The 26,948-nt window shown below is 40.0% G+C and overlaps 1 protein-coding gene across 9 annotated transcripts in view; it reads right to left on the bottom strand.

Moving 5' to 3' along the window:
- The window catches only part of POLR3B (RNA polymerase III subunit B), a 124,379-nt gene that overhangs the window by 9,687 nt on the left and 87,744 nt on the right, over window positions 1–26,948 (bottom strand). For 2 of the 9 annotated variants that reach the window (XM_037880104.2, XM_037880105.2), the window contains 4 exons: window positions 26,161–26,303; window positions 9,595–9,698; window positions 7,640–7,806; window positions 6,465–6,578 (listed from right to left, as the gene is read on the bottom strand). In XM_037880104.2, the coding sequence (XP_037736032.1) occupies window positions 6,465–6,578; window positions 7,640–7,806; window positions 9,595–9,698; window positions 26,161–26,303 (528 nt within the window). The other 7 variants (XR_005222586.2, XM_037880106.2, XR_005222588.2 and 4 more) reach the window with 7 other exon arrangements.

Genomic DNA, 26,948 nt, shown 5'->3' with positions numbered 1-26,948 from the left:
TAAAACAGGAGCCAAAACAGATATTGTGTTTTCAATTGGACATTATTCTAGCTAATGGGATCTAGGAAAAAAAAAAACTTCACACCTCTGATAAAATTTTAAATGAGTCATTTGATACATGTAGAAATGAAAAAAAACCCTACTGGAAAAATGAGATGTTTGTTTTAATTTGACTTTTTTTTAAAAAGTAAATGTCCTTTTACAATGTTTTTTTTTTTTTAAATTTACTTTCACTTTAAAAACATACATTAAAAGAGAGCACCTATGCTTCAGGTGCCCCTTGACATATTTTAAAAACTGTGTTATACAAACAGCTGTTCCAGGAATCCCTTTTTGCCCAATCTTTAAAATAAGTCATAATACAACAGTTAGAAATATTATGATCTCCCACCAATGTCCTCTTGGTCTCTCTCAGCTAGGTAAAATACAGGAGGCTTTGCAACACGCCCAACAATGTTTGCAAACAAACATCAATAAACTAGGACTATTTGGATCCAGGACAGCAAGTTCCAAAGCTGAAGGGCCCTAGAAGAACACCCAGCCTGCTGCTTCCTCTCCTTCTTGTGTGTTCGTAAAAGATTATTAAACTGGAAATAATTTTAAAAAAGCCTTTTCTTAACATTTATGCAGTTTGTCTAAGCAGAAATGCAAAACATACATAGATTTGTCAGGTCAGTGTTGCCAACTCATGATTTCATCACAAACCTCATGATATTTGGCATTTTACTTAGACCCAGCTCCTGAAGACGAGTGATTATTGGAAAATCTCAGCTTTTGTTTGCAAAAATAGGAAGTTTCTGCCCCTTGTGGTTGTGGAGAAATGCTTGAAATGTGATTCAAGTGCACTCTAAAAGGCTCTGAAACCAGAATGCAAATCAAAATGCAAAACTGGCTTTAAAAAAAAAAGTTGTTTTTTACATGAATCTCATGATTTTGGAACGTTTTAGGTTGGCAATACTGCAGACTTTGATTCTCACATACTAGCACACTGCACAGCAATACTTGGGTTGCAAACAGCAGCTGAATGACAAAAAAGCAACTTTTAAAAAAACGTAATGGAGACATTTAAAAATATCACAATGTATTAAACAAAATAATGTACATGCATTGCCTAAATCATTACAGTATCCCTTTAAGTAATTAAAATATTGTCTATTTTGTCCTGGATAATTTGATAATCAGAAAGTGGTTGCCAGAATATGCCACATTAAATATTTAAAAGAAGATAAAAGGATTTTAAAGGTTTAGGGATGGATACAAAATGACCACTGAAGTCAATGGAAATTTCTACTTCAATGAGCTATGGATCAGGCCCTTAAACACCAAGGGATAAGAAGAATTGTTTATGGTGGTCCTAAAGTACAGGTTTACCTGGGTGGTGGAGCTGGGTATCTGGATCCTTTGCGTCACTGGAGTGGCATAAAGCAGCCAGTGTGTACTAGCGAATCAGGCCTGCAACTTTTGTAATATACGTATTTTGTGTATAGTAATTCAAATTATTTTATTTCCATAGTAAAGTTGTAATTTTAGAATGAAAAATGGTTCCAAAAATAAATTGCCTCAATATCTAATTAACCTGCTTAATAACTACAAGAAGTTATCTTAGTTACTAGATTCAATGGATCTTGTCAAGGTTTAAATTGTATTTACTTTTCGAAGAAGTCTTTCCTTTTTTCTGTCACCACCTTGGGAACGTAAAGCTAATCTGTTTGCAATTCAAATTTGTCCTTCCATTCATGTAACTGGTTTCATTTTCTTCCTTGTTGTGACAATAGGAAGCATCTGTTTACAGTTTAACATCCTAGTTCTCTCTCTCTCTCTCTCACACACACACACACACACACACACACGGATGGTGGCATCTTCATTGCTCAGACACTGCTTTAATGACTGATCCTGGAGCTTATCCAGCAAGGCTGTGAGGGCCAGATTTTGAAAGGTATCTGAATAAAGATGCACCTCAAGATGCACATAGGCACCTAAGCGCTTTTGAAAATCTCACTAGGCACTTATCTGCATCTTTTATGTGCCTACCTACCTTTGAAAATCTGCCTCGGAGAACCTACGACTCCCCTTCCAGTCAATGGAATAATGAGATTCTGGAAAAGCTATGTGCACTCTTTCCTTTCAAGTCCTTAAAAAGCTGTGGTCTTTAAAGATACAGAGTAAAGCACCGAAGTCCCCCATTTTCAAAACTTGCACAGATGCCTACGTTTCACTGAAAGTCAATGGGACTTCGGTGCTTTAGAAAATTTTACCCAGAGAGTGGGGTTTTCAAAACCTCCTAAGTAAGCTAGCAGCACAAGGCCTACATGATGTCAATGGGACTTGTTCTCCTCACTCACTGAGGTGCTTTGAAATCTCCCCTCCCCTTTAAGTGTCATTTAATATTATAAAATATAATATTTATAAAGGGTTTGCGTGTTCTCTCTCTTTCACCCATCCAGCCACCCCGGCTGTTGTCCCTCCTTTCTGCATTCTAAACAGGAGGTTCAAGAGACCCAAACATGGAAGCTTTAAAAACAGAAAACATTTCAAATGTCAAAAAACAAAAAGAGAAACACAAATAAAACCAGAAAGCCCCAGGAGCACTGAAAGTAAAAGAACCACATCCTTAAATGAAAAAAAGAAAAGGAGGACTTGTGGCTACAGCTGTAGCTCACGAAAGCTTATGCTCAAATAAATGTGTTGGTCTCTAAGGTGCCACAAGTCCTCCTTTTCTTTTAGCGGATACAGACTAACACGGCTGCTACTCTGAAACCTATCCTTAAATGAAAAACTGGGGCCAGTTGATCCTGATAGTGTTTATTTAACTATTACCGTTAGAACCAGAATAATCAAGCAGTTAACTCCAATGTTTATTTACTTAAAAACCTCAACCCAAATCAGCAATTTAATGGCACTATTCTGCATTACCCAGAAGACTGAGTTCAATTTCTTGCCCTGTTTCTTGCTTCCTAGGCCAGCAGAGGAAAAGGTACTTAACCCCTGGGGATGAAAGTATGTCTCACTCTGCTCAACAGTGATCCCCCTATTACCAGCAGGAGAGTGGGGTGGGAGGAGGTATTGTTTCATGGTGTCTGTGTATATAATAATGTCTTCTGCAATTTCCACAGTATGCATCCGATGAAGTGAGCTGTAGCTCACGAAAGCTCATGCTCAAATAAATTGGTTAGTCTCTAAGGTGCCACAAGTACTCCTTTTCTTTTTCCCCCTCATTCCTGTTAAACAACAGTGCTAGCTGGCTGAATCGCTGGACCTCAAGGGTGGGGATGTTATCCAAAGGACCTTCATATCTCTGACAGGAAGAGAGGGGACACTGCTCCAAGGCCTTGGGGATTGGAGGGCAACATTGACCAGTATTACCAAATTATTTTCTTACAATGCACTATGAAACCGGCGTGTCTGATTATTTCAAAATGCAAGCAGGCAAGAAGCTAGGACTGAGTTATTCATTCTGATAATTGCGTGGGTGCGCGTGCGCATGCACAAGAGGAGAAAATAACCCACAGAGGAGCCAACACCGATTTCCTACATAGAACAGTAAATGTAGTTACATATATAAGGAGCTGACTGGGCAATAGAATTCTAGCTTCCTCTTTGATGCTGCCTGTGAGCTTAATTTGGGGCCTTTGGCACCCGTTTATGTCTCGGGGTGGAGACCCAGGAACCCCAAACATTTGCCATAGAGCAGAGAGGACAGGATGAGGTTAAAATTAGGAAAACTGCCTAACCTCAAAGCCTTTATATTCATACACCAGCTGCTGTCAGGTCTCTTTCTTTGCTGTGACATTTTGCTCCCACAGACACAGCTTTCTGAAATGGACCAATTTAGTCTAACAGCAGAGAAAGGGTCTGATTCCGAGTCAACTTCGCTCCTCTGGCACAATGGAACTTTCTATGATCAGGGTGAAGCTGACCTGTGCAGGAGACAGGGCTTTCTCAGGGGCCACTCAGACCGTGAAAAGAACTCCCCCAAGAACTAAGGACCTCCCCACCTGCTGTTCCATCGGCAAGGTGCACTTCTGTAACCTTGCCTTCTCTATCAGAAATATACAGCTCTTTTGGTCTCTCTCGCTCTCTCTTTTTTTTTTTAACCAAACAAACACTAAAACAAGACACTCCCCTGCACACACACCTCTCCCTGGGGAAAGGATAAGAGGACAAACATGTGACAGATGTTAGTCACGTTGCTTAATGCTCTACCGGAAGGCCCTCAGATACTACAATGATGGCGTAAAAACCTATATAGAACAGAATAGCAGATTAAATTCAGATGCAAGATAATACACATTAGAAGAAATAAATATTAGACTACCCATATATATTGACAGGTTCTACCTTAACTAACTGCTCATGGAAAAAAATTCTAGGTATCAAGGAGATAAATGAACACATCTGCTCAATGCATAGCAATAGTGAAAAAGCAAAAACTGATGTTTAAGGCAATGAGGCTGGACAGATGTCTGTGGGCATCACTTAATCTGCTGAATCTTTAGTACTAGCGATGCTCAAAAAGGAAAGAAGCCAGCTTTGAATCTCAGGTCCCAGGTGGAGTTTTCCAAGGTTGTAAAGAGATAGTTTTACAAAGCAAAACTAAGCACATTTGATATGGAAATGATTGAGACAATAACCAGTGAACCCCACAATGAAATGTCATATTTATAGGAGTACTATTCAAAAGAGTCACATTTTAAGATACAGTTAGTCCACTTTGTCCTCTGTAAAATGCAATGGATGAAGAAACGAACACGAAAGTCTGGAACTCATTCTCTTAGTGGAGGTGATGGTAATAAGAAAGGATGAATTAGTGGAGAAAAACAGTTTCTAAGACCGGTGGTCATGAGGCAGCTTAAATAGAACAATCCACTAGCTTCCTCAAAGGCAAGGGGAAAGCCAGATAAAAGCAGACATGGACTATTATGCAGGTATGTGAGGGTAGGTTATAAAGGGGACAGTGATCAATTGCTGTCATTCGTTAACAAGAACGGATCAAAGGTAATGGTGCTAAGATTTAGACAGGGCATATAAGTACCAAGATAACACTAGTTGGGTAAATAGGGTTCCAGAAGAGATTTTGGAATCATCTTCACTAGTGATATTCAAGACTAGATTGGACAACCAACTGTCTCACGGGATTTAGGGATCATGCAAGCAATCCTGCTATGATGCAGAGGGATGGACAAAGTAATCCACCAGAGGTCACTTCCAAGCAAAGTGATTCAGTGATATAAGGTTTGATAAGCCAAAAGGATCCATCAACTTGAAGGCAGCATGAGCAGCCATATGGACTACAGCTGAAGGGGATGAGTCTTTGTTTGGCCTCAAGGGCAAGAAGCCAGATAAATCCAATGAAAGCAGAAGATTTCAGAGTCCTTGAATGTGTAGATGGAGGTATTAAATCTCTGGAAGCATATCACATTACATACATGCTTTTTCAAGCACACCCTCTGACTCCTACACTTGAAACTAAAGACACCAATGTTGACCCTTTTTGCTCCTGATGTAGCGGGGTAATGTAGGCTTGCCCATGTTTATTCAAGGGGAAAGCCAGATGAAAGCAAACGTGACTGCAGACAAGAGAATTCATATTTAGTGCAATGATAACCGCATCACGGGAACTGAGGAAGCTTTATCAGATCTTTAATGAAACAGCTGAAAATGGAGACTTACCATAGGTTTCTTTGTAAGTTCTGACACTGATGAATTGCAGGGTGTGCTGAAATTGCCAACAAGCACCATGCTGAATAAGAACAGAAAGGTCACTGATTGGTAAATGCCATCTTGGAGTGTATCTCTTTCTTGACCATACCACAGGGATTGAGGTTGGGTGGGAGGGGGAAGGAGACAGCATTGCAGATGCTGTATTTTGGGGATGTGTGCGTACCATTTCAATGGGTGTTTACATTCAATTGTAGCCAATCCATTCATTTCATATTAAAGGGCAAAAGTTAGTGTCACAACATTAATTGTACTATGTAAAAATCCCAGTGACTGCTGCAATATCAAAGGAAGTTTTTTCTTCCATTCACACACTGTGTTGTGAGAACACTGCAGTTAAATCAAAAACAGAAGAAGAAAAAAGCTCTTTAAACGCCAGTGAGGACAAACAAAAAGGGACAGCAATGCTTTTAAACAACCCCATACGTCTACATATCTGTTATGTTAAAAACATCACCCAGTGATTCACAATGTCTACATTTCCCCAGATGCAACAGAATGAGTTAAGAACAGAGTAGAAGACTCAACCTGAATTGTATGAAGCACTCTTTGGATCTGCAAACTAACTTCCTCCTACCACGGTTTCAAAAGAGTTTAATATTAATTGGGGAAAAAAACAAAACAAGGAACATCAAATATGTTAAACACTAAGAGACAAACCACCTTAATCTTTTATCTGCTTAGTGAACCTAGCACATTTCTGATTACACAGCAAGTACTCTGCACATATTCTTCAACAATACCTGGTAAGGACAGCTCTAGGGCCTCGAGCTCTGGCATGCATCTTATCCAACACCATATGCTTTAGTTTCTGGTAATACACAGGACCAAAATAGATATATGCTTCCAAGGGTTCTCTAAAGGAATAAAAACAATAAACACAATCTTCTTGGTCAGCTCATTTTTACCCTAAGATATGAAACAGTCTACTAGACAGGAACAGCGGCAAAGCCATTTGAAATAACCCAGGAACCATGAATTATTTAAAAAAAAATGCATTTGGACTTTTAGGACAATCTGCAATGGAGTCATGAATAAAGTTCTAGAGAATAGTTTGGGAGTGCTTCCTCATAACAGTACGGTGTATTACTGTACATTCGTGTGGAGAACAAGGCTCTGAATCTGCAACTGATAGAGGGGCAGACTGCTGTGCCTGTGCAGAGCCCATCTGACTTCAGTGAGGCTGTGTGGGTGCATTTCACCCGGGTGCTATCAGTTGCAAGCTAAGACTCACTGTCAGAGAAGTGGAACTGTGATTTAAGATATTATTATTCACATCACTTAATTTCTATCATTCATATAGCTTATGTTATCAATAGAAAGAAATGCATGCAGAATGTATACCTAATTTAGGGATCAAGGAGTAAACAGGGCACTTATATCTAGGTATCTCTTGCATGCATTTATATTCTAATTGCCTTGCCAACTACCTTATTCCATATGTTGATTATCCTTTCCACTGAATACATTTGATTTGTTTCTGGAGGAGTGGAGGGAGGTGGGGGAGACTTGGAGGAATAGTGAAAAAGCAAGAAAGTGGGATTAAGACACCTTTTTAAAAGGGCAAGCATGTTGGGCCATATGGGTTTTTCCTGTTCCTAAACTATCTCATGTACTTTGAGCTCCTTGTCTCGGAAGACAGTCTTATCAACACAGCAGGAAGTTACAGAACGGACAACTATGTAAGATTGAATCACTGTATAATCAGCAAAAAAAGCACACAGATATAGCCCAAGGAACAGACACCTGCCTCCAATTCCATATTTTACAGTACTATTATAGTAAACGTGACATTGCAAATAAATACTCTAAGAGCACATAAAATTGCTGTCCATTTTTTTAAAAAGAAAATTACTTAAAAATTGCTCTTTCCTCATTCCTACTCTGAAATGCCTAAAATTTTGCAGCAGATTCTTACCCAGTGATGCCAGATGTTACGTAGTCCTTCCCTAAGTAGTTATACCCATGGCGAATGAGATCTTCACACACATCCTTAACTTTACTACCTCCAAAAGCTGTTCCATAGTGAAATCTGCCATCTAGGACACCAGCTTTCCCTGCCAAGAGCTCAATTAATTTTCCCACCTGTGCAATGGAAAACATGAGAAGTTATAAAAGGAAGAGTACTTCCTTGATATACATGTTACACCTCTGAAACACCTCCTCAAGTTTTAAAATTTGGCATCTTAATGCAGGACTGACAATTCACTGGCATACGGAGGGCAAGACTTGCAAATTCACTGTCACCTGGCTCATCCTCATCATCACATTTGGAAGGTGAACAGGACCGCTGATCTAGTCCCCACTACCAGAGAACCAAGGACGTTAAAGTGTCAGAGATCAGTAGCAGGAGTAGAGGAGAGAAAGATAGTGGTGAGAAAAAAAGAAAACATAGAAGGTAAAAACCAACAAGGGAGAAAGGCTGAATAAAGGGCCAGATGATAGCCTGACTAGCATGGCAGTGGAAGGGCATAACAGGGTGCAAAGCGCTCCCATATGTCTATGTACCAGCTACTTTCATCATGGACAGTACCACATATGGGGAAGTAGGCTCTGGAGAGCTTATACTTCCCCCACCCAGCTGGATGGAGTCTTGGCTCTGCCCCCAGTATGTTCAGTGACACAGCTATGCTGGCATGTTAGGGAAAATATGCTGCGCCTGGCATAGACTCAAAGGTTACATCCTGCCTGGAGCAGTAGGGAGACCGGACGTGAGATTGTGACTGGGAGCTCTCATGAGTCACAATCTCCCCTTCAGCTGTTCCTTATGCAGGGCAGATTGGAATGTCACAGTCTCGCTGAAAAGGATGAATGTCCTGAAGAAAAAGTATGTATTAGAGAAACAAACACTGAAAGTCAATGAAAAATATTTTGAAAATTAACAAGAGAAGAAAAGGCACATGAGCTAGAAGAGATGCATCATGGTACTGAATGGAGAGTGAACTGAATAGGAAGAGTGAAAGAATAAAACAAGGGAGCAGTAAGATTATATTTTATAGGAAGCTGGCTTCCAATTCAGGATCTATTATTTCATGGTGGTTTAAGCAGTTTCTTGCCAAAAACAAATTTAGAATCTGAAGTTTTCCTTGGTTTCTTTTTCAAAAGTTGACCAATGCACCAATTTTCCCCCCATGCATTAACAGACACAAAATCTGAGCTTTAAAAATGGGTATCTTATTTTCATTCCTTTTTGTTAAATAGTACAATGAAAACCATTTATTTTACAGTTAGTCAAATATTTCATTAGGCCTCAATCCTATAAACACTTTAGCACCCAGTTAAACTTTACTGTGTGAACAGTCCCCAGTACATAAGTGTTTAGACTGGATTACAATGATTTGAATAAATCCAAGTTTACCAACCCATCAGTGACAGAGTCAGAACTATTAATGTTAACCTTGTGTTTCTCTTTCTCTCTCTCTCTCTCTCGATCTCTTTTGAAGCACACTGATAAAGGCCAGAAGAATAGATAGGTAAACTTCCCTTGGAATGAAGAAAGATGATGCATAGCTTGGACAGCACGTTAAAACGGTGTTAAGGGAAGGATAGTATCCTCTCTCTCTCAAATGACTGAATCACTTGTATGTTTTGCTTTCCTACAAATCTTAGGCACAGCACCTCATGTGTGGGATGTCCAGAAACTACATCACCATTTATTTTATATATCATATTTAGATATCTTATGACATATACAAAGCAGCCCACTGAAGAATCCCTGGACAGACACCATGGGACATAATGAAGACTGGAAGAACATCTTAAATGCAATGCTGCATCTTGTTGTCCAACTTTCACACCTTGTTCACTGTGGTTAATCTACTTCACTCTCCTTTTTTGGGACAGTGTCTTTTTAATCAAAACATAATTACTAACCGTCATACGCGATGGGAAGCCATGAGGATTCATAATGATATCTGGACAGATTCCTGTATCACAAAATGGCATGTCCTCCTGAGGTACTATCAGCCCACACACCCCTAGAGAAGAGAAAATATTTCAATTCACAAAAAGCGAGACAACATCAGGACTGATATTACCAAGCTTTCTTACTATTCAGCCCCTCTCCTCTTTTTCTCACGGGTCACTTTTTAGCAAGAATAAATTCCATAACAATGACAGTCCACACCATCCAAAACAGTGCCTTTGCAGCAGAAACAGCGAACTTAACATACCCATACATAATAACTTCAGTGGTAATAATTTGCTCATTCACTCAAATAAGGCACTCAGATAAGAAAATATTGGTTATATTTTTCAAAAGTGACTAAAGATTTTGGGCACTTAACTTGTGACATCTTAAAAAGGACCTAATTTTCAGAGTGGCTGCTGCATGCTTTCTGAAAATCAGACCGCTTTAAGATGTCTTGCTGGGCTCCGAAAATCACTAGTCTTTTTTCTTCTAAATCTTGGCCAACATGCATGAATAAACCTTTTGACTGAAGTCATGCCTTTGAGAAAACTGACCCAAAATAATGTGTTTTCTGTTGGTACTTATTTATTGAGCAAAAGACTATGTACTTGGAACCTTCTGAAACCAAGGAAAACATGATCAAGTTCCAGACACCTAACAGTTTGTTAGACAGATATGGACCCCTCTGTGCTTTAAAAAAAAAAAGTTTCCAAAAATGTCAGTCATGATAGTTTAAAGATCATAGGTGGGGGTAAGCAGGTACAAATTCCAAAAGCTAGTCAGAAGTGTGAAACCCATTCAAATTGGTTTAAAATACTTTATAAACCTTTCCTCCCCAACCCTGAACGTTGTTTCCATACCTAACTTGACAGATTAAAAGACCACCACCTTACACGGCATACAGACTGATGTTGCATCTCAAATCAGGTGCTAAAATGCAAGCACTAAAAACCCTATATTCCTTTGAAACAAGTCTAGTGTTTCAGTCAATCTTTTCCAGAAGCCCTCAGAGTGGAAAGAATCTGCAATCTATTTGATATCAGCCTGGTGCAACTGCCAGAGCACACTTTGGTCGGAAAAGTCCTAGGCTGGAGGGGGCTGAGCAAAGACTCAGGGTGCTGGTTACATCCCTAAAAAGGCATCCCCCAACCAGCCAGTTCACAGAGGGATATTGGCGTCTGCTCAGGAGGGAGCTCCTCATCCACTGTCCAAACAAGACAGGGATAGGTGCATGGGACAGTAGTTAATAGAATGAGAATGGTAAGTAGGGGGGAGGGGGAAAAGGGGAAGACAACCGGAGCTTTTGTATTTTTATGTTTAGTTTGTAATCTAGTACAGACTAATTTTCACTATCTCTTTGCAACAAATCGTTAACAATCCTTTCCCCAGAAAGACGTGATCATTTGGTGAAAGCAGATTAGAATATAAGAGTTTTTATTAAATCTTCTGCATACTGCACATTCCCCCCCCCCCAAATATTTATGGATATATAAAATTGTGAGTTTTGCCCATTCCCTTTCACTTCTAATGTTTTCATAGATTGCATGTGGACTAAGGGCACCTGTAAGCCAAAAATTCAATTTTAGCTAACTTAAAATTACTTGAGGCTCTGAAAACCCTTTAATATGCCAAGACGGTTCCCATAGCAGACAGCCTCTGTGTTGTTTGTTTTGTGTGAAAGTAAATGATAAAAGATCCATGAAATCGACACAGAAAGGCAGAACAGCAGAAAGAACTGAGGGCTCTCCATCATAGCGGCTTCTACCCTCTGCTGACTTGTATAACAATGGAATCTACACATCCAACTGCAGATCTAACACAGCTGTGCATTTCATTAGATGAAGAGCACTAGTGACACAAGTAAATAATTAACTTATTCTGGTCCGCTGACTGTGCTTATGAGACCAGTCATAGCTGACAGATTTTAATACAAGTTAACACAAAGAGAGCATAATGAGCTTAGAAGTTAAAACAAAATATTTAGACAGAATCTGATGATCTGAAACTGAGTAGGCCATTTTTAAAGTCCCTATTTCAAAAAGAAGTTCTAAATCTTAATTCTAAATCCAGATTTTAATTTTTTTTTTTTAAAAAGTTACAACATTATAGATCGTGTACATCTATATTTGCACAACACGACTGAAGATATTTTCCTACCCCAAAATTTTAAGACCATCTCACACAAGATTTTTTCATCTCTGGGAAATAATCCCTAGAAACTTTATCGATTTTTAAAAAAATCTTGATGGTCTGCATATTGCATTAATTTAATAATGTTAATGATGTATTTAATTTCAAAAACAATATTCTCAGGACCTTGGAAAAGCACAGAACACAAAATTCATCATACAGAAAATATGTTGACATTAAACACACTATTTACAGGTTCATATTTTAAGCCCCAGATTCCATGCCCCAACTCATACAGAATTCTTGACCCATTGTTTACAGCACAACATCTACTGGTGAAAAGCAAACACACATTGCAGGGTTAAAATCCGGAGGGGGGGGGGGGGAAGGGGGACGGGACGGACAACAACCACACACCCAAACAGGCAAATTAGCTTTACCCAGTGTAGCCTTTCAGCAATGAAAAATAAAATGAAATCATCCATCACAATAGCAACATCACTTTGAAATTGGATAATAGAGCATTGCCCCCAAAATGTAGAATATAAAACAACCTCAGGATTTGAAGAGCTTTCCCTGTCCAAGTATGAACTGAAATTCACTTTACCTACTGATTTTTTACCATGCCCATCTACAGAAAAAGAACACACACTCAAAACTAGACTATAAACTTCCTCTGTGGCATTAAAAAGGAAATAAAATAGTTTTTCCTGAATTCCCTATTCATCATACTTAGGGAGCTAACAGTTTTGCTCATCACCTCAAAACGTTTTTCTCCATCACATATATATTTTAATGTATACCTCAGAGTCTCATGTAATGTTACCTTCCCCCCCTTTAAATGCCCCATCTCTTGTGAGAGATGTAGTCAGACTGATTACTTAAAAATGCCATACTATTATGGGCCACATTCTGCCCTCACCGACACATGTTTCAGTTCTTATATTGGGGACAGAGATGAACATCTATAAATAGTTCAGGAAATAATTCTACATGTGTTCTTCTACATGGGGTGAAAGTTGTTTTTTGATTTAAAAAAATGCGTGGACTTACGTTAGGCTCATATTTGTAAGCAGGCAGATTGCCAGATGCTTTCTAGGTCTCTGCCTATTCACTCAACTTAAAAAAACAAAAACAAAAACAAAACCCCCTTTTAATTCTGGAACACACTTTTGCAAGGAGTTTATTGTCAAGCTGACACATACTATAATTAATTTCTTTAAAAAAAAAAAGATTACTGAAACCGTCTTTTTCCAAATATTTCAATATAGATTTTATAAACTGAACCAACAGCATTTAAAAAAAATCCAATTAATGAGAAGTACTCTAGTGCTTTGCAAAACAGCAGCCAAATCAATCAACTCTTTTCAAGCAACTTTTCTTCCGAACAGAAGATAACTAGGAGCTGTTCTTCAACTGGTGCCATACTGTGTTCAGATATGGGACAATTTCCTGACTACACATTGGCACCACCCTGCAAAGGGATCCATGTGGGCATAAATGTCAATCTGTATGGAATCCCACTCTGTTCATGGAGTAGGGTCTGACAATGGGGATCTCTTTGCAAGATCAGCGTCTTGAAGACACCTTGATCTCTTCACTTTTTTTATTGAGAGATTTTACTTTTCCACCTGCAGAGACTCAAAACTCTAGAGTTTGTGTCCCTTACATGTTGCTGTCCTTGCTTGCTAGCAGGTGTGAATTTACCACTCTAAAACACACTGTTTAACAATCAAAAATATCCAGCAGTAGACATAAGTCTCGTTCACAAACCACCATACGGATACTTTCCATAAATAAAACACACACTCACAAATGAAAAAATTAAAAAGTCAAAACAACCTAATAGGTAAAAGCCTAATTACTATCAACAGGTGGCACATTGGAGAGCAAAGGGGACTAACTTAAGTGAATAGAAGTGGCAGCAGCATTACTACTAATTTCTGCTGGAGAGGTGAGAAGAAGCCCACTACTGGATGAACTTGTTTAGCTCCTTTACTCTTATGTGGTTAGAAAAATAACCTTAATTCCTTAATAGGTGCACTCTGGAGTTTTCAGTACTAGATGTGTCCAGTGACAGAGTACATACTGGAATTGAAAGGATTGGCTAAGCTTCCAATAAGAAGGCTATTTTCAAATACAATTGCCGTTTTATAGTTACAAAGTATTTTGGGGGAGAACAGATTTATAGACAAATCTGCAACCAATATATGGTACCAGGTATGTTTGCTTCAAATTTCTCTAATTAGCCATCATGTTTATTACACAACTATATATACACACACAACTTCGGGCGGGGGGGGGGGGGGGAAGAGGGGAAGAGCGCTAAATCATATTAGCTTTCTTCAACAGCTGAATCGTTTACAGATCGATCATATCACTTGCTACATCCCATTTGACATAGGATAGAAAGAAGAACAGAATTAAAATTAACAGATAAATAATGCATAAGTAAACTTGATTAGCTCGCTTATTAAAAACATCACTCTAAATGAGAGGAGGCGCTAGAAGACAATACAGTTTGTACACGGCTTTCCCATGAGCTGCTGAATGGCTTGATGCGATAAATTTGCATAGTCTGAAGCACACAAAGAGCTGATTAATTGAAACCCTTACAATGCTTCTGGAAGCAGCTATTGTAAAACAATAACCATAGGAACTTTACAAAATACACATGGCTGAATGAGTCAAGAGCTTAATAAAATGTGTGTTCAGGATACACTATAGCGGAATAAGAGATTTTTATTTTGTGCCATAAAATGCGAACCCAGCCTAATTTCAAAGGTTCAGTTGGGGATTTACTGAAAAAGGTCAGAAGGTTACCTGTTTGCTATTTGAGATAAAAAATGCTGTAATTTAGTTCTTAAAACAGCAAGTTAAGCTTAAACAATCAGAAGCTCTAACGGAAGTTCTGTGGGATTTCATTTTCTTACACTTAACTTTTGAATATAAAAATATGGCAAAAAAAAAAAAAAAAATCCCCCCATTCCTAATTCCAAGCAAGTGATATCCATCTCAAATCTCTGGAGATGCATCTAACATTACATATCAGTAGCTATCAAGCCTGTTTTTAAAATAAAATTCTGTTTAATACCACTCCAAACACTGAATATGTATTAGAACAATAGATATGTCTATTAGATATAATGCCTAATGTTATGAAACAATGAACTATCAAATTAAGAGTTACATATGGGAAAATGCTACAAATTGCCACGTAAAGCTATAATATTTTATTTCACATGCTCCTCTTACACATAGAGAACAAGTATTCTTTAACAGAACAGATAAGCAGCATATTTCTTTATTTTGTCCACTTCAAAATATTTTGATAATTATCAGTTTACATGTGGACAAATATTGTGTCCACAGCAGCTGCTCAAATCAAGTCAGAATTCAATGAAGTAAACCCAAAACAAGACCACACTAACAGATATGTGGTATTGCAATAAAGTTTATATAGTTCACAATGCAGTGAACAGATTCTATTTTGACACTAAAGAACATTGTTCATTTAGGAAAACAAAGATGGTCTTTCATGAATTTAAACTCGCTTCCTTGTCTTTAGAGTAGTTTAAGTGTAGATACTTCAGAAAGGTTTAATCCTTTATCTTAGATCTTCAGCTATTAAAAAGCTTCTGTTTGCCAGTTCAAAATCTCTTGCTTAAATACAGTTTTTCCACTCCTCAGGAAAACTGTTCAGTACTGCTGCTTAGTTCTGTGATCTAGAGGACCTTTGTTGGAGGTGTTAATCCTTTTTCACATGAGAGACTGAGAAATGTTCTTTCAGAGAAGTGATATATTGCTTTTTTCACATCAAAGGAGTCTAACTTTTTTCCTCATTGTGACATGTAGAGAAGCAAGGGTAAATCTGGAAATATAATAATTTAGTTTTGTATGGAACGCAGATGAAGCTTGTTTAGTCGAGTGCTCTCTCAGCCTTCTTTGCATCTAGAGATGATTGCACTTGAAGATTTTAAGATAAAAAGAGCAAGGTAGGAAGTTCTCTTACCCTTCTTGAAAATACACGAACAATTCTTCAGTTAAACCAAATGTCTCCTATAAATTTGACAGTAAACTCTCTCTGATGGCTATATATATAATTTGTTTACTAGCGTTTGAAGTGTGCCAAGTACTTGGTAGGCAACCAAGGTATGTCCCAAACAACATACAGATGAAGGCTGGAAAGTGGGATACAGCTGGTGCTACGTTAGTTTCCCATTTTGTTTTCATTTCTCTTTCCTCCTCGCTTCTATTTTGTTGATGTGTCTTGAAGAGAGGGCTGGGATTTACAGGCAGTTTAGGAGACGCATGCTTAAAGGAAGGACTTGAAGGATGAAAGGACATGAGCAGACTGAGCAGATAGTGGTATCCCAGGCCAAGTGGGCATTGAAATGAGTGTGGGAGGACATGAAAAAGGCAGCAAGACAAAACTTGGTAGCATATATCTATGCTATCCAGAAAGCCTTCCATTAAGCTTGCCTAGTAGCCTCTTCTTGGAGCATACCTTTCAGAAAATGATCTGAGAGATTTTACTCCACTTTTTCCTAGCTACAGTCCAATTTTCTTAAGCCTTTATTTTCTTGCATTTAAACTACAGATCTCATTCCTCAAGAATATAGAAAATATGTGAAGTCACTTGAAAATGTGGCACTCCTGATCTCATTCTACTTATTTAGACGTTTAAAAGCTATCATTACACATGAGTTGCCTCGACTTATCTCCACCTACATTTCTTCAAAAGGTGGGAAGACTTCAGAGGAGAAATTGACAATGCAGAGCTTTAAACAACATCCTTCTCACTGAATCAAGAAAAACTGTTAATGTAAACAAAACAAAAAGTTAATTCACTTGCTGCATGTGATTTGGAAGATGGTCTGATTTTTGGAGGATCTTGGCAAAGCCTGCCTGTTGTCTTGTAGCAAGCTGAGTATATGCTAATTTGTGAGGTAGGTAACTAGCTGTATTCAAAAAGGAAGTGGAGAGAACTGCAGTTAATTGTTATAAGCTAGTGACAAATTCAGAGATGTCCAACTAGAGGTCTCTTATCTAAAAGCTTTACTGTGGAAAATTTACTGGATTTTTGGTAACCTTAATTTCCATTGTAATGATTTTCTTCCACTCTGACGCCCCACCCCTATTTTTGATGTCAGACAATCATGATGCCAGTACTCTCCTCAGCATGCCCTTCTCCAATTATTGCTCAATCATTGTTTATGGCTTAGCATTAATGTTGATGGCCAGTTATACCTTTGCCTGCTTCAGCACACCAGCTTGCTGTGATGTCTTCCAATTTTTTCTTAGCTTTTATGTACCTAAAAATACATGTTCTCTCTCCTCCTCATACTCAAGTCTTCTCTTTTCCATCCTTTTACATTCTCTCTCCTTATTAATGATAATTTCTTATAGGTAGATTGAGTAAAGTTCAATGAATAACAGTAACTATATGTATCCTAAAAGTTCTCTTGATTCCTTCAAAACTGTGTTGAGACAACACCATGACAAAACACTGGTAAGAGATTTAGGGGGCATATAGAATGAGCACATTCTATAGAGACTCTGAATATTTGGAACAGACCAACAGAAATTGTTTCGAACAATTGTAATGTGTGTTGAAAGCTTCCAATACAATTTAAACAATCTGGGTGAAGGGTTAATTAGCATAAGTAAGTTTTAAACTTACCTTCTGTTGTTTTATTACAAGCCCTGAAGTGCAGACATTCTGCGAATCACTGATTCCAATTGTGTGTGGTGCCACAGCTACCAGTGGACAATTCTGGATGCTGCCTATAAAACGCAGGATAGCTTCTCCACTACTATGAGGTTTCCAAAAGGTTTTTAATTATTTTTTTTAACAGGAGAGATAAACGAATTACAAGTATTAAACACTTTAGAAAATTGCATAATACTTGAGAACACACAGTCAAACTCCTGTACTTAAGCATCATTCCCTAGTGATTTTCAAGAATGAGTGCAAAGTCACTAACAGCATATGAGCATGAGAGTCAATAAGAGGTCTGCACTTAGGACCTTAAAAAAAAGGTGCTACAAACTAATGCATAACTTACTGAGCATTTAGCTTCCCTGCAAAGCAACTTGCTCTCTGAAGTCAGAGAATATAAGGCTTTTGGAGGCTGCAGCATGTAGAGGTAGAAGTGGTACAGGTTCTCTCTGCTTCTGTAGAATACCGTTATTTTTGATCTCTGGAGAGCAATGAAATCAGGTCCATTTAAATCAGATTAAAATAATGTTTTATTTCAGAATATGCACATCAATGGCTCATGTCAAAGTGTTACGATTTGCCAGAAGATAAATATTTTTACCTGTTGTAATCTTTTATGTAAGGTGCCCCAGGAGCATCTATGAAGGTTAGGCACCTAATGACGTTACTATTAGAATGTGCAGACTGTATTTTTTATACTAACTAGGACATTTATCACACCAAATATTAATATTGTCATTTAATATTTATGTAGCTACAGCTCTCAGAGGTCTTGGATTGTGCTAAGTGCTGTACAAATAAAACACAACACTCAAAAAACGCACACACGAAGACATGGCCTCTGCCCTGAAAAGCTACCTTTTCTTTTCTTTTTTTTTTTTTTTTAATTAAAGTCTTGCATAACATCCTTAAATTTTGTGATACATCTGAACATAATTTGAAAGGCTACAAAGGAAGCTTCTTTGAAGGAGGCTCTATAGAAGGCATCTCAACTACTGAACTGCAGCTGTTTTTACACTAAATGGTGACACATTGAGTGCCTTGAAGTTTACCTTTGAAGCTAATGATCTCCCCTTCCATCATTAAAGCTGTATTAATATAGCAACAGTCAAAAATAAAATTGGAGACTAACCTGGAGTTTGCCCAAAGGAAAACCAAGGTTTATACTTGGCAGTACAATACAAATCTTCCTTGCTGGCTCTTCCGACTTTACTTTTCTAATGCTTGGAATGACTGTTTTTTCCAATAGTGCGAATGGAGTCATCATGGAAAGCTAACAAGGGAATCCAGAAGATTAAGATGCTTTCCACTTTGGGATTAAAAGCCATCTTGAAATTAAGTCTACCAGGGCAAACTTCTCACTGCTAAGTAAAAGGTCATTAGAGCCATGCTAATAGGAATCCTTCTAGTCGGTTTAATTTAGGACATCTGCCTATACTACAAACTTTTGCCATCAAAAGTTACATCAGAATAAAGCTGCTGCAGTTAGGATATTGTTTGTACATGTGCACACTTGGCTCCTTGCGTGGGCACTGCACGCATTTACCAGAAGTGCTTGTTTCAATGCACAGTGCTATGCACCATAGGTAGGTATCCTAGTGTGCAACCCGCTACCATCCAGTGCACTGTCTTTTGGGAAGTTTCAGGAATGCATGGTGAGGCAGAAATGAATTGCACAGGGGTGACTGGCAGCAAGGGGTCAACTTCCCAGCATGCAACTTTCTCCGCCCTAGAGTGTCACCCCATCCCATAATTTTCAAGCTTATTTTGAAAATCCCACACGGGACCTGGCACTGTCCACCATTGCTGACAGAAGCACGGCGCTTGCACAGCCCTACTCTACTGTCATAAGCATTGCAAGCACAGCATTCATGATCCTCCTGTATTTGCTGAGCCACAAGAAGAGCTGCAGAGAACATGACGATTTCCTGGAGGTCAGACTGCTTGGGACATAGCGAGAAGCAACTCGAGATTGTTGGTGTCCTTCATGGAGCAGCTGCAAGTGGAGGAGTGCCTCTTCTGGGCCTGAGAAACCATCACTGACTGTGAGATTGCACCCCAATGTCACCTTGGGCTGATGAGCAGTGGCTGCAGAACTTTTGGATGCGCAAGGCCACGTTCGTGGATCTGTGTGCCGAGCCCACCCCAGTCTGCCAGTGCAGGGACACTAGGACGAGACCTACACTCACACTGGGGAAGCAAGTGGTGATTGCACTGTGGAAACTGGCAACACTGGATTGCTACCAGTCAGTGGAAAATAATTTTGGAGTTGGAAAATCCACGGTGGGGGTTGATGGCATGCAACTGTGTAGGACTATTAATCATCTTCTGTGTGATGGTGTCCACTCGCCACAGTGGTTCCTCCTGCTGGCCGTCACGAGGGGTTTAGCTCTGCCAGCCGGCAGCCTTTCTTGGTGGTGCCTTTCCCATTATCTTCTCCTCCCGCACACCCCCTAAGTCCAAGTACTGTGGAGTCCTCTTCGTAACTTGACCCTCCAGCCATGTCACCATCTGCGTTTCCCCCTTCTGGGGGTAGGGATCACTGTCCACCAGTGGCGAACTGCGGGGACCCGGGCCCGCCCACTATTCTGGGTTCCAACCCAGGGACCCTGTAGATAGCAGCCTCCTGCTGCGTCTCTAACTTCATTCAATGCTGCTTCAATTCCCTGGGCCACTTCCGTACAGCCCCAGCATCTCCTTTGCCCTTTCCTCAGGTCATTCACCCAGCAAGTCCCAGCAGCCAGCCAGGAGCTCTCTCTTGCTTCCCCAGTCCCTACCAGCAGCTGCTCTGTCTAAGGTGCTACCCTTGCTGCAGCTTGCTAGGAACACAGTCTTCACTCCTTGAGCTCCCTACAGCAACTGACCCTGGTCTTCCCTGCAGCTCCTTTTGCACTAGTCCACTGGGCCCTGATTGGCTGCTTCATGCAGCCGCGCTCCAATGGGCTGCTTCTTATGCAGCCTCTCTAAGCTGCTGGGAAGACTCACCTCCTCTGCTCCTTTCAGGGATCGGGTATGGCAGGCCCATCAGACCTCCGTTAACCCCTTCAACTCCGGTGTGGGGTGAACACCTCATCACATGCAGGACTGAGGCTCTCGGCAATGTGCAGGACATAATGGATGGAGTTGCAACAATGGGGTTCCCAAACTGCGGTGGGAACACACATCCCTATTTTGGCACCAGACCACCTTGCCAAAGAGTACATCAACAGAAAGGGGTCCTTTTCTAGGGTTATGCAAGCATTGGTGGATCACTGGAGACATTTCATCAACTTCAACGTTGGTTTGTCAGGGAAGGTGCCTGATGCTTGTATCTTTAAGAACACAGGACTGTTCAGAAAGCTGCAAGCTGGGACCTTCTTTCCCGACCAGTGGATTACTATTGGTGATGTTGAAATGCCAGAAGTGATTCTGGGGGGATCCAGTCTATCCCTTACTCCCATGGCTCGGAAGTACACTGGCCCCATTGATGGCACCAAAGAAAGATTCAACTACCGGATCAGCAGGTGCACAATGACCGTTGAATGTGTTTTGGTAGATTGAAGGGATGCTGGTGTTTACTCAAAATTGGATCTCACTGAGAAAAACATCTCAATGGTTATAGCTGCCTGTTGTGTCCTGTATAGGATCTGTGAAGCAAATGGGGGAATGTTGCTGCTGGGGTGAAGGTGGATCAGCTGTCTGCTGAGTTTGAAGACCCAGTTACAAAACCATGAGAAGAACTCAGTGTGGAGCTATCTGGCTCAGGGAGGTTTTGAAAGAGCACTTTAATAGCGAGCCACAGTAATGTGTTGAGGTGTATTGTGCTCTAACTGGCCCTGCTTTTTGGCAGCCTGTTGGGAACTGTGTAGTGTTTGGTGCACATCATTCTCCATCTGCTGAACGACTAGTTGAATCTTTCTTTGGTGCTTGGTGAACGAAACACTGACAATGCACCTATTAATTTTGTGGTGGTTGCTGTACATACGAGTTGTATCAAAGTGTATAATATCAAGTAAGTGGGTGCTTTCAACACCACCAGCCATTTTACAGCATATGTTGGGAACTAATAAAAGTGAATTATTTTCCAAACAACAGAGTTTTATTGAGTGACAAAAACTCTTAAAAAAAAAAGTTCTATGCAACTTAAAAGCAAACACATTAAAACCTTAACAAATTTATGGAGCAGAGCTTAAAAAAAGGGAAGGAACATTCATATTTGTAACTCTGAACAAAATGTTATGTTTGTTCTTTCAAAAGTTTACAGCTGAACACTGACTTTATACATCTTTGAAACTATACTGTGCAGAAGAAAAATGCTGCTTTTAACCATCTGCTATTGCCTGATTGTGTACTTCCAGTTCCAAACGAGGCGTGTGGTTGACTGGTCAGTTCATAACTCTGGTGTTCATAACTCTGAGGTTCTACTATACTTCCTGTCTACTCCAAGCCCGAGTGTGTCTGGAGTGCGTAGCCGGCATGGTCAGTTGGACAGTTGCACACAACAACGGAGAGCTGCTAGATGTGCTCACCAAGCTGGACAACCAGAAAAAGGCATTTCAAAAATGTGCAGGACTTTAAAGGAGGGTTGGGGGGCATGCCTTCTGTAAGACCCCTGAGCAGTGGATTACACAATTGTGACCAGAGTGTCAGGCGTTGTAGGATAGCTGCCAAAAGACTGTTCAGGTCAACATAGGTATTACAGTGTCTACACAGGCACTTTGTCGACCTCAATATATCGCTTATGTTAGTGTAAAAGAGAGCTTACGTCACTGGGAGACAAATTTAAGTGTAGACACATGCACAATTAGGTTGATGAAAGGGGACTTCTGCTGACCTAACTGTAGTGTAAACCAGGCCTTAGAGACAGAAACAAATAAAACAGGATTTCTTAAGAATGCAACAGGTTTCTTGCAAGTCAGTAACCAATGGTCTTTCAAAGCTTCTTACATCTTTACATGCAGCCAAAATTGCTAACCCACACAGAAACGTCACTGAGTTTCAGTTAAGTTTGTTAAGTTTCTCCACTTCATAAAAACAAGTGGAAAAGAATTTGCAGTTTAAGATTTACTTGTACAGGAATTAGGGAATCCGCAGCTTATGAGCATTATTGATCATTTATTGAAGAGGGATAAACAATTTTTAATTGTAAAATCATAGGACCAGGATTAAAACTGAGAAAAGTTAGTTGGTGTTGAAGGAATTCTGCACTGGCTTATTTATTTATGTACTGATGTAACCCCTACCACCACAGAGTCTAGAAACTCCCATTTACTGCTACAGTATTTCTATTTTTAAATCCCTCTCTTGCTTCCTTCCCAGCCTATCAGAGAAAAAGATGAATTAATTTTGTGTCTGTGCAGGTCGGTGGGTAGGTATCTGAGCATACGGTATAGACATTATTGAGGGAAAGACAACTCAGAAGGACTGGAGTTCTGCCTTTACTCCTGTACTTAGTGAGGCCCATGGTCATTCATCTCTTCTGAGAGGGAGTGCCAAAGCCTACATCCAGCTTCTGTGAAAACTCCATCTCCTGTGCTTATAAGCCTGAGTGTGAGGGTTCTGATGGAATGCACCTGTCGAGAGGGGTCACAGACACGGAGGAAGAGGTGATCTCTCAGGTAGCTATGCCTAATCCCACAAAGGGCTTTGAATAGGAAGAGAGCTTGCATTGGACTGTATTCAATGGAGAGCTAGTGTAGAGAGTGGAAGGACTAGGGTGATGTGATCATGGCAGCCTGCACTGCTAAGCAGACAGGCTGCTGCAGTTCCAGTAGTCAAACCTGGAGGTCATAAGTGTGTGGATGACTGTGGCCAGATCCATGTCTGGTAGGATGGGGAGAAGTGTTCCATTTGGCCATAGATAGAAATGTGCATTTTTTTGCTGCCATGACTGGTTAGGTAATCCAGTATCACTGACTGTATGGGCTCTGAGGAAAGAAGTCATCAGTAGTGTGAAATTTATACAGGAGACAAGTTCTTTGAAGTGTTTTCCTTTCTACTAACATCATCTCACTCTTGTCTGGGTTTAGCTTTAGCCAGCTACTCTTCATCCACTTGTTGATTCAGGTAGACACCGAGAAAGTGATACAACTGGATGTTGTGCTCATATTGCTGGCATTCAGCCAATGTCATCTCACTGGCTCTCCCAAGGCCTTTATACAGATGTAGAATAATAGGAGAGAGCGAGAGGACTCATACTGATGGGACTGCATACACGAGGGCATTAGAGCGAAGGAGAAACTCTTGTCCCTAACAGCCCTTTGGGTTCAGTCTGAGGTCAAAGGTATGAGCCATTATAGTGAGTTTTGATTCACCTGAAGCCTCTTGAAGGTGGCAGAGGGTGATTTGATAATAATCAATAATATCAAATGCTGCAGAGGGGTCGGGCAGGAGGAGTATTAACATACTTCCCTCGTCTAAGGACAGCAGGAAGTCATCCACTGGAGCAAAAAGTGCTATCTCTCTACCATATCTTGGCCTGAAGCCTGACTAAGAGGAGTCCAGAGTACAGGCAAAGATAGGCCTCAGATTGTAAGACATTGATCCTTAGTTCATGCAATAATTAGAACTGGTCATGTAACATTCACTGAAACTTGGACAAATGTATCTGAATGTGTCAGATTCAACAGTTTCCTCCATTATTCACCCAGCTGTAGCGATCACTATATTCCTCCCCACTCCATTTTGCTCTAGATGTGATTTTAGCAGACACGGACTCAAGTGCTACTGGAGTGGAGAGATTAACGTTTTACATCATTTGAATGCTGGGGTTTCAATTTCTCAGATGTCAGGTAGCACTGAATTTTAGTTCTGGTGGTTCTCGAAATAGTAGCAGCTAAATTCACATAAAAAGTGAAAGGGGGTGTACATGATCAGTGATCAGAGTGTGATTTTAAGGTAAAATATCTTTAAAATTTGAAGCAAACTGGTCTGGTCAATTTGCTTCAAACTTTATAAACAAACACCCCCTTCCCCACACACAGCCCCTCCTCTGGCATGAAATTGAGTAGGAATGTTCTCAAGCCAAAATAAGATTAAAAAAATTAAACAAAGTTACAGGATGTCAGGACTCACAATAAAGTAGTATTTGCAACCCTAACTACAGTAATACCCATGGCTATTTGAATAATCAATACAATTCTATTTTTGCAGCAGAATAGATTATATCTCAGTGTAAACATTTATTCCAAGCACACATTATCTAATTGTGGGGTCAAATGGGTTGAAATAGATTTTAAAAGTAGTTTACAGTTGATCATTCCCTCTTCCTTGAAACTCTGCTCCCCGAGCTTCAGAAACTGTACTCTCCTGAGGCCTGATTCAGCGCCACTAAGGGAACTTTTCCCATTGCTTTCAATGCACACAGGATCAAGCCCCTGGTTCTCATCCTGTCCCTGACTACTCCTTTAAATGTCCAGTCCTGCATGTGGCTGAGCATCCCCCTTGAAGGTGTTGACTATCCTTAACAAACATTAATTTTAAAAGGAGTTGAGGACACCCAGTGCTCTCCAGAGGTGCTCAGTCCCTTTCAAGATTAGGTCCTTAGTACGTCCTGTGGGGGTACTTCTCCTCCCCCTTTCTGGTCTCTGTTGGTGCACCTCAGAACTCTATTCTTGGTCAACTTCTCCCTCTACATCCTGGCTTGGAGTGACCTCATCTGGTCACCTACATCCATGCTGATGATTCTCAGGCCTGGTCTACACTGGGGGGGAGGGAATCGATCTAAGATACGCAACTTCAGCTACGAAAATAGCGTAGCTGAAGTCAACGTATCTTAGATCGACTTAGAATCACTTACTTCGCGTCCTCGTGGCACAGGATCGACAGCTGCCGCTCCCCCGTCAACTCCGCTTCCGCCTCTTGCCATGGATGAGTTCCGGAGTCGATGGCAGTATACTAGACGCGATAAATTGATCCCCGATAGATCGATCACTACCCGCCGATCCGGCGGGTAATGTAGATGTGGCCTTAGATATACCTCTCCATCTCTGACCCCATCTGTCCATTCAGAATTTAATTTTTGATTTCCTCTCCAATATCTTTCTGGATAACCCATGACAAACTTAAAACATGACTAAAACCACAGGTCCTTAAAAGAGAACTCCCCATCCTCTTTTTCTTGGTCACGAATGGTGACTCCAATGTCCTTCAGGCTCATAACGTTGGTATGCTTACTTCCATCTACTTCCTTCCTCATTTCCTCCCACATAGTTACTAAATTAGGCAAATTCAACAGACTATGTGATAATACATGTTTTTCTAGTAGTAACACCTGTGCAACAGGCCTCACAAACTGACCTCATGAGAACAGGAAACAGGAAACGTGCTGTAGGCTGAAAGCAAGCTCTTTTTTGATTAAGGGCAGGCCTACACTTAAAACACTGCAGCAGTTGCACTGCTGTAGCGCTACAGTGAAGACGCTACTATGCTGATGGGAAATCTTCTCCCCACGTTAATTCACCTCCACGAGAGGTGGTCGCTATGTTGATGGGAGACAGTGTTGTCTACGCCGAGGATTAGGTCGGTATAACTGAGTAAGTATGTAAGTTTGTAGCGTAGACCTGACCTAAGTCAGTCTCAGTCCATAAAAATTCAACCCACAATTTATTGCATACTCATATCATTTGAGGAGAAATATAAAAGCGTCCATTACATCTAATTACCAATATACATTTTAATAAAAAAGAAAGACACTTACCTTTTTGTCCATGACGACTGCTAAATTTATCTCCAATTTCTGGACGTCTAGTTTGTCTCAACAACATTTTGATCAAAAAAGCATCCTCTGCGTTTGAAGAGATCATTACTTTTTCAATATATGAATCAGTTGCACCTTTGTATCTAATAGAGAGACAAAAACGCCATTTAAATTTATATACACATAGAACCAAGTGGAAGTTATGAAGAGAAATTTATAGATCAGCAGATTTCTGACTGTAAATGTAAATTTTGTGGGTGGTATGTATATGGAAGGCCACTGAAGCAAAATTGTAATACAGAGTTCAAGAAATGGATGTATTCCTGGAGAACAGAGGGATTAAAAAGGCATAGCAAAAGAGCAAGGTGGTGGGATTAAGGTCAATACAAAACAGCAAGCATAGTCTGATGGCCTCTTCCTGATAAAGTCTCTTTATATATTACTGGACTTTCCATAAGAATCAACAACTGCCCAAACCAAGTTACAGGTTTATATTTATAATAAAGAAGTCAGGGAATAAACAGAGCAGAGAACAAAAATTATGTTACCAATATCTCTCACTCAAATGTCAACTATTTCAAATTGTGTTTGTTAAATAAATAACGAAAAAACAATAGAATATTTCCATTATTCCCACACTATGCATAAGGAGAGCTGTATCAAATAACAGGTGCCAGTCGCAGTGGATACCAGTACGTGGTCAGAAATACTTCATGATATATACTCCTGAGAGCATTCTGTGCCAAAAAAATTAAAAATTCTGTGTCAAAAAAATTAAAATTCTGTGC

This window comes from Chelonia mydas, chromosome 1 (assembly GCF_015237465.2).
Source record: "Chelonia mydas isolate rCheMyd1 chromosome 1, rCheMyd1.pri.v2, whole genome shotgun sequence".
NCBI lineage: Eukaryota > Metazoa > Chordata > Testudines > Cheloniidae > Chelonia > Chelonia mydas.
Note: the sequence above shows the minus strand (reverse complement) of the source record. Positions and strands in the feature narration are given on the sequence as shown.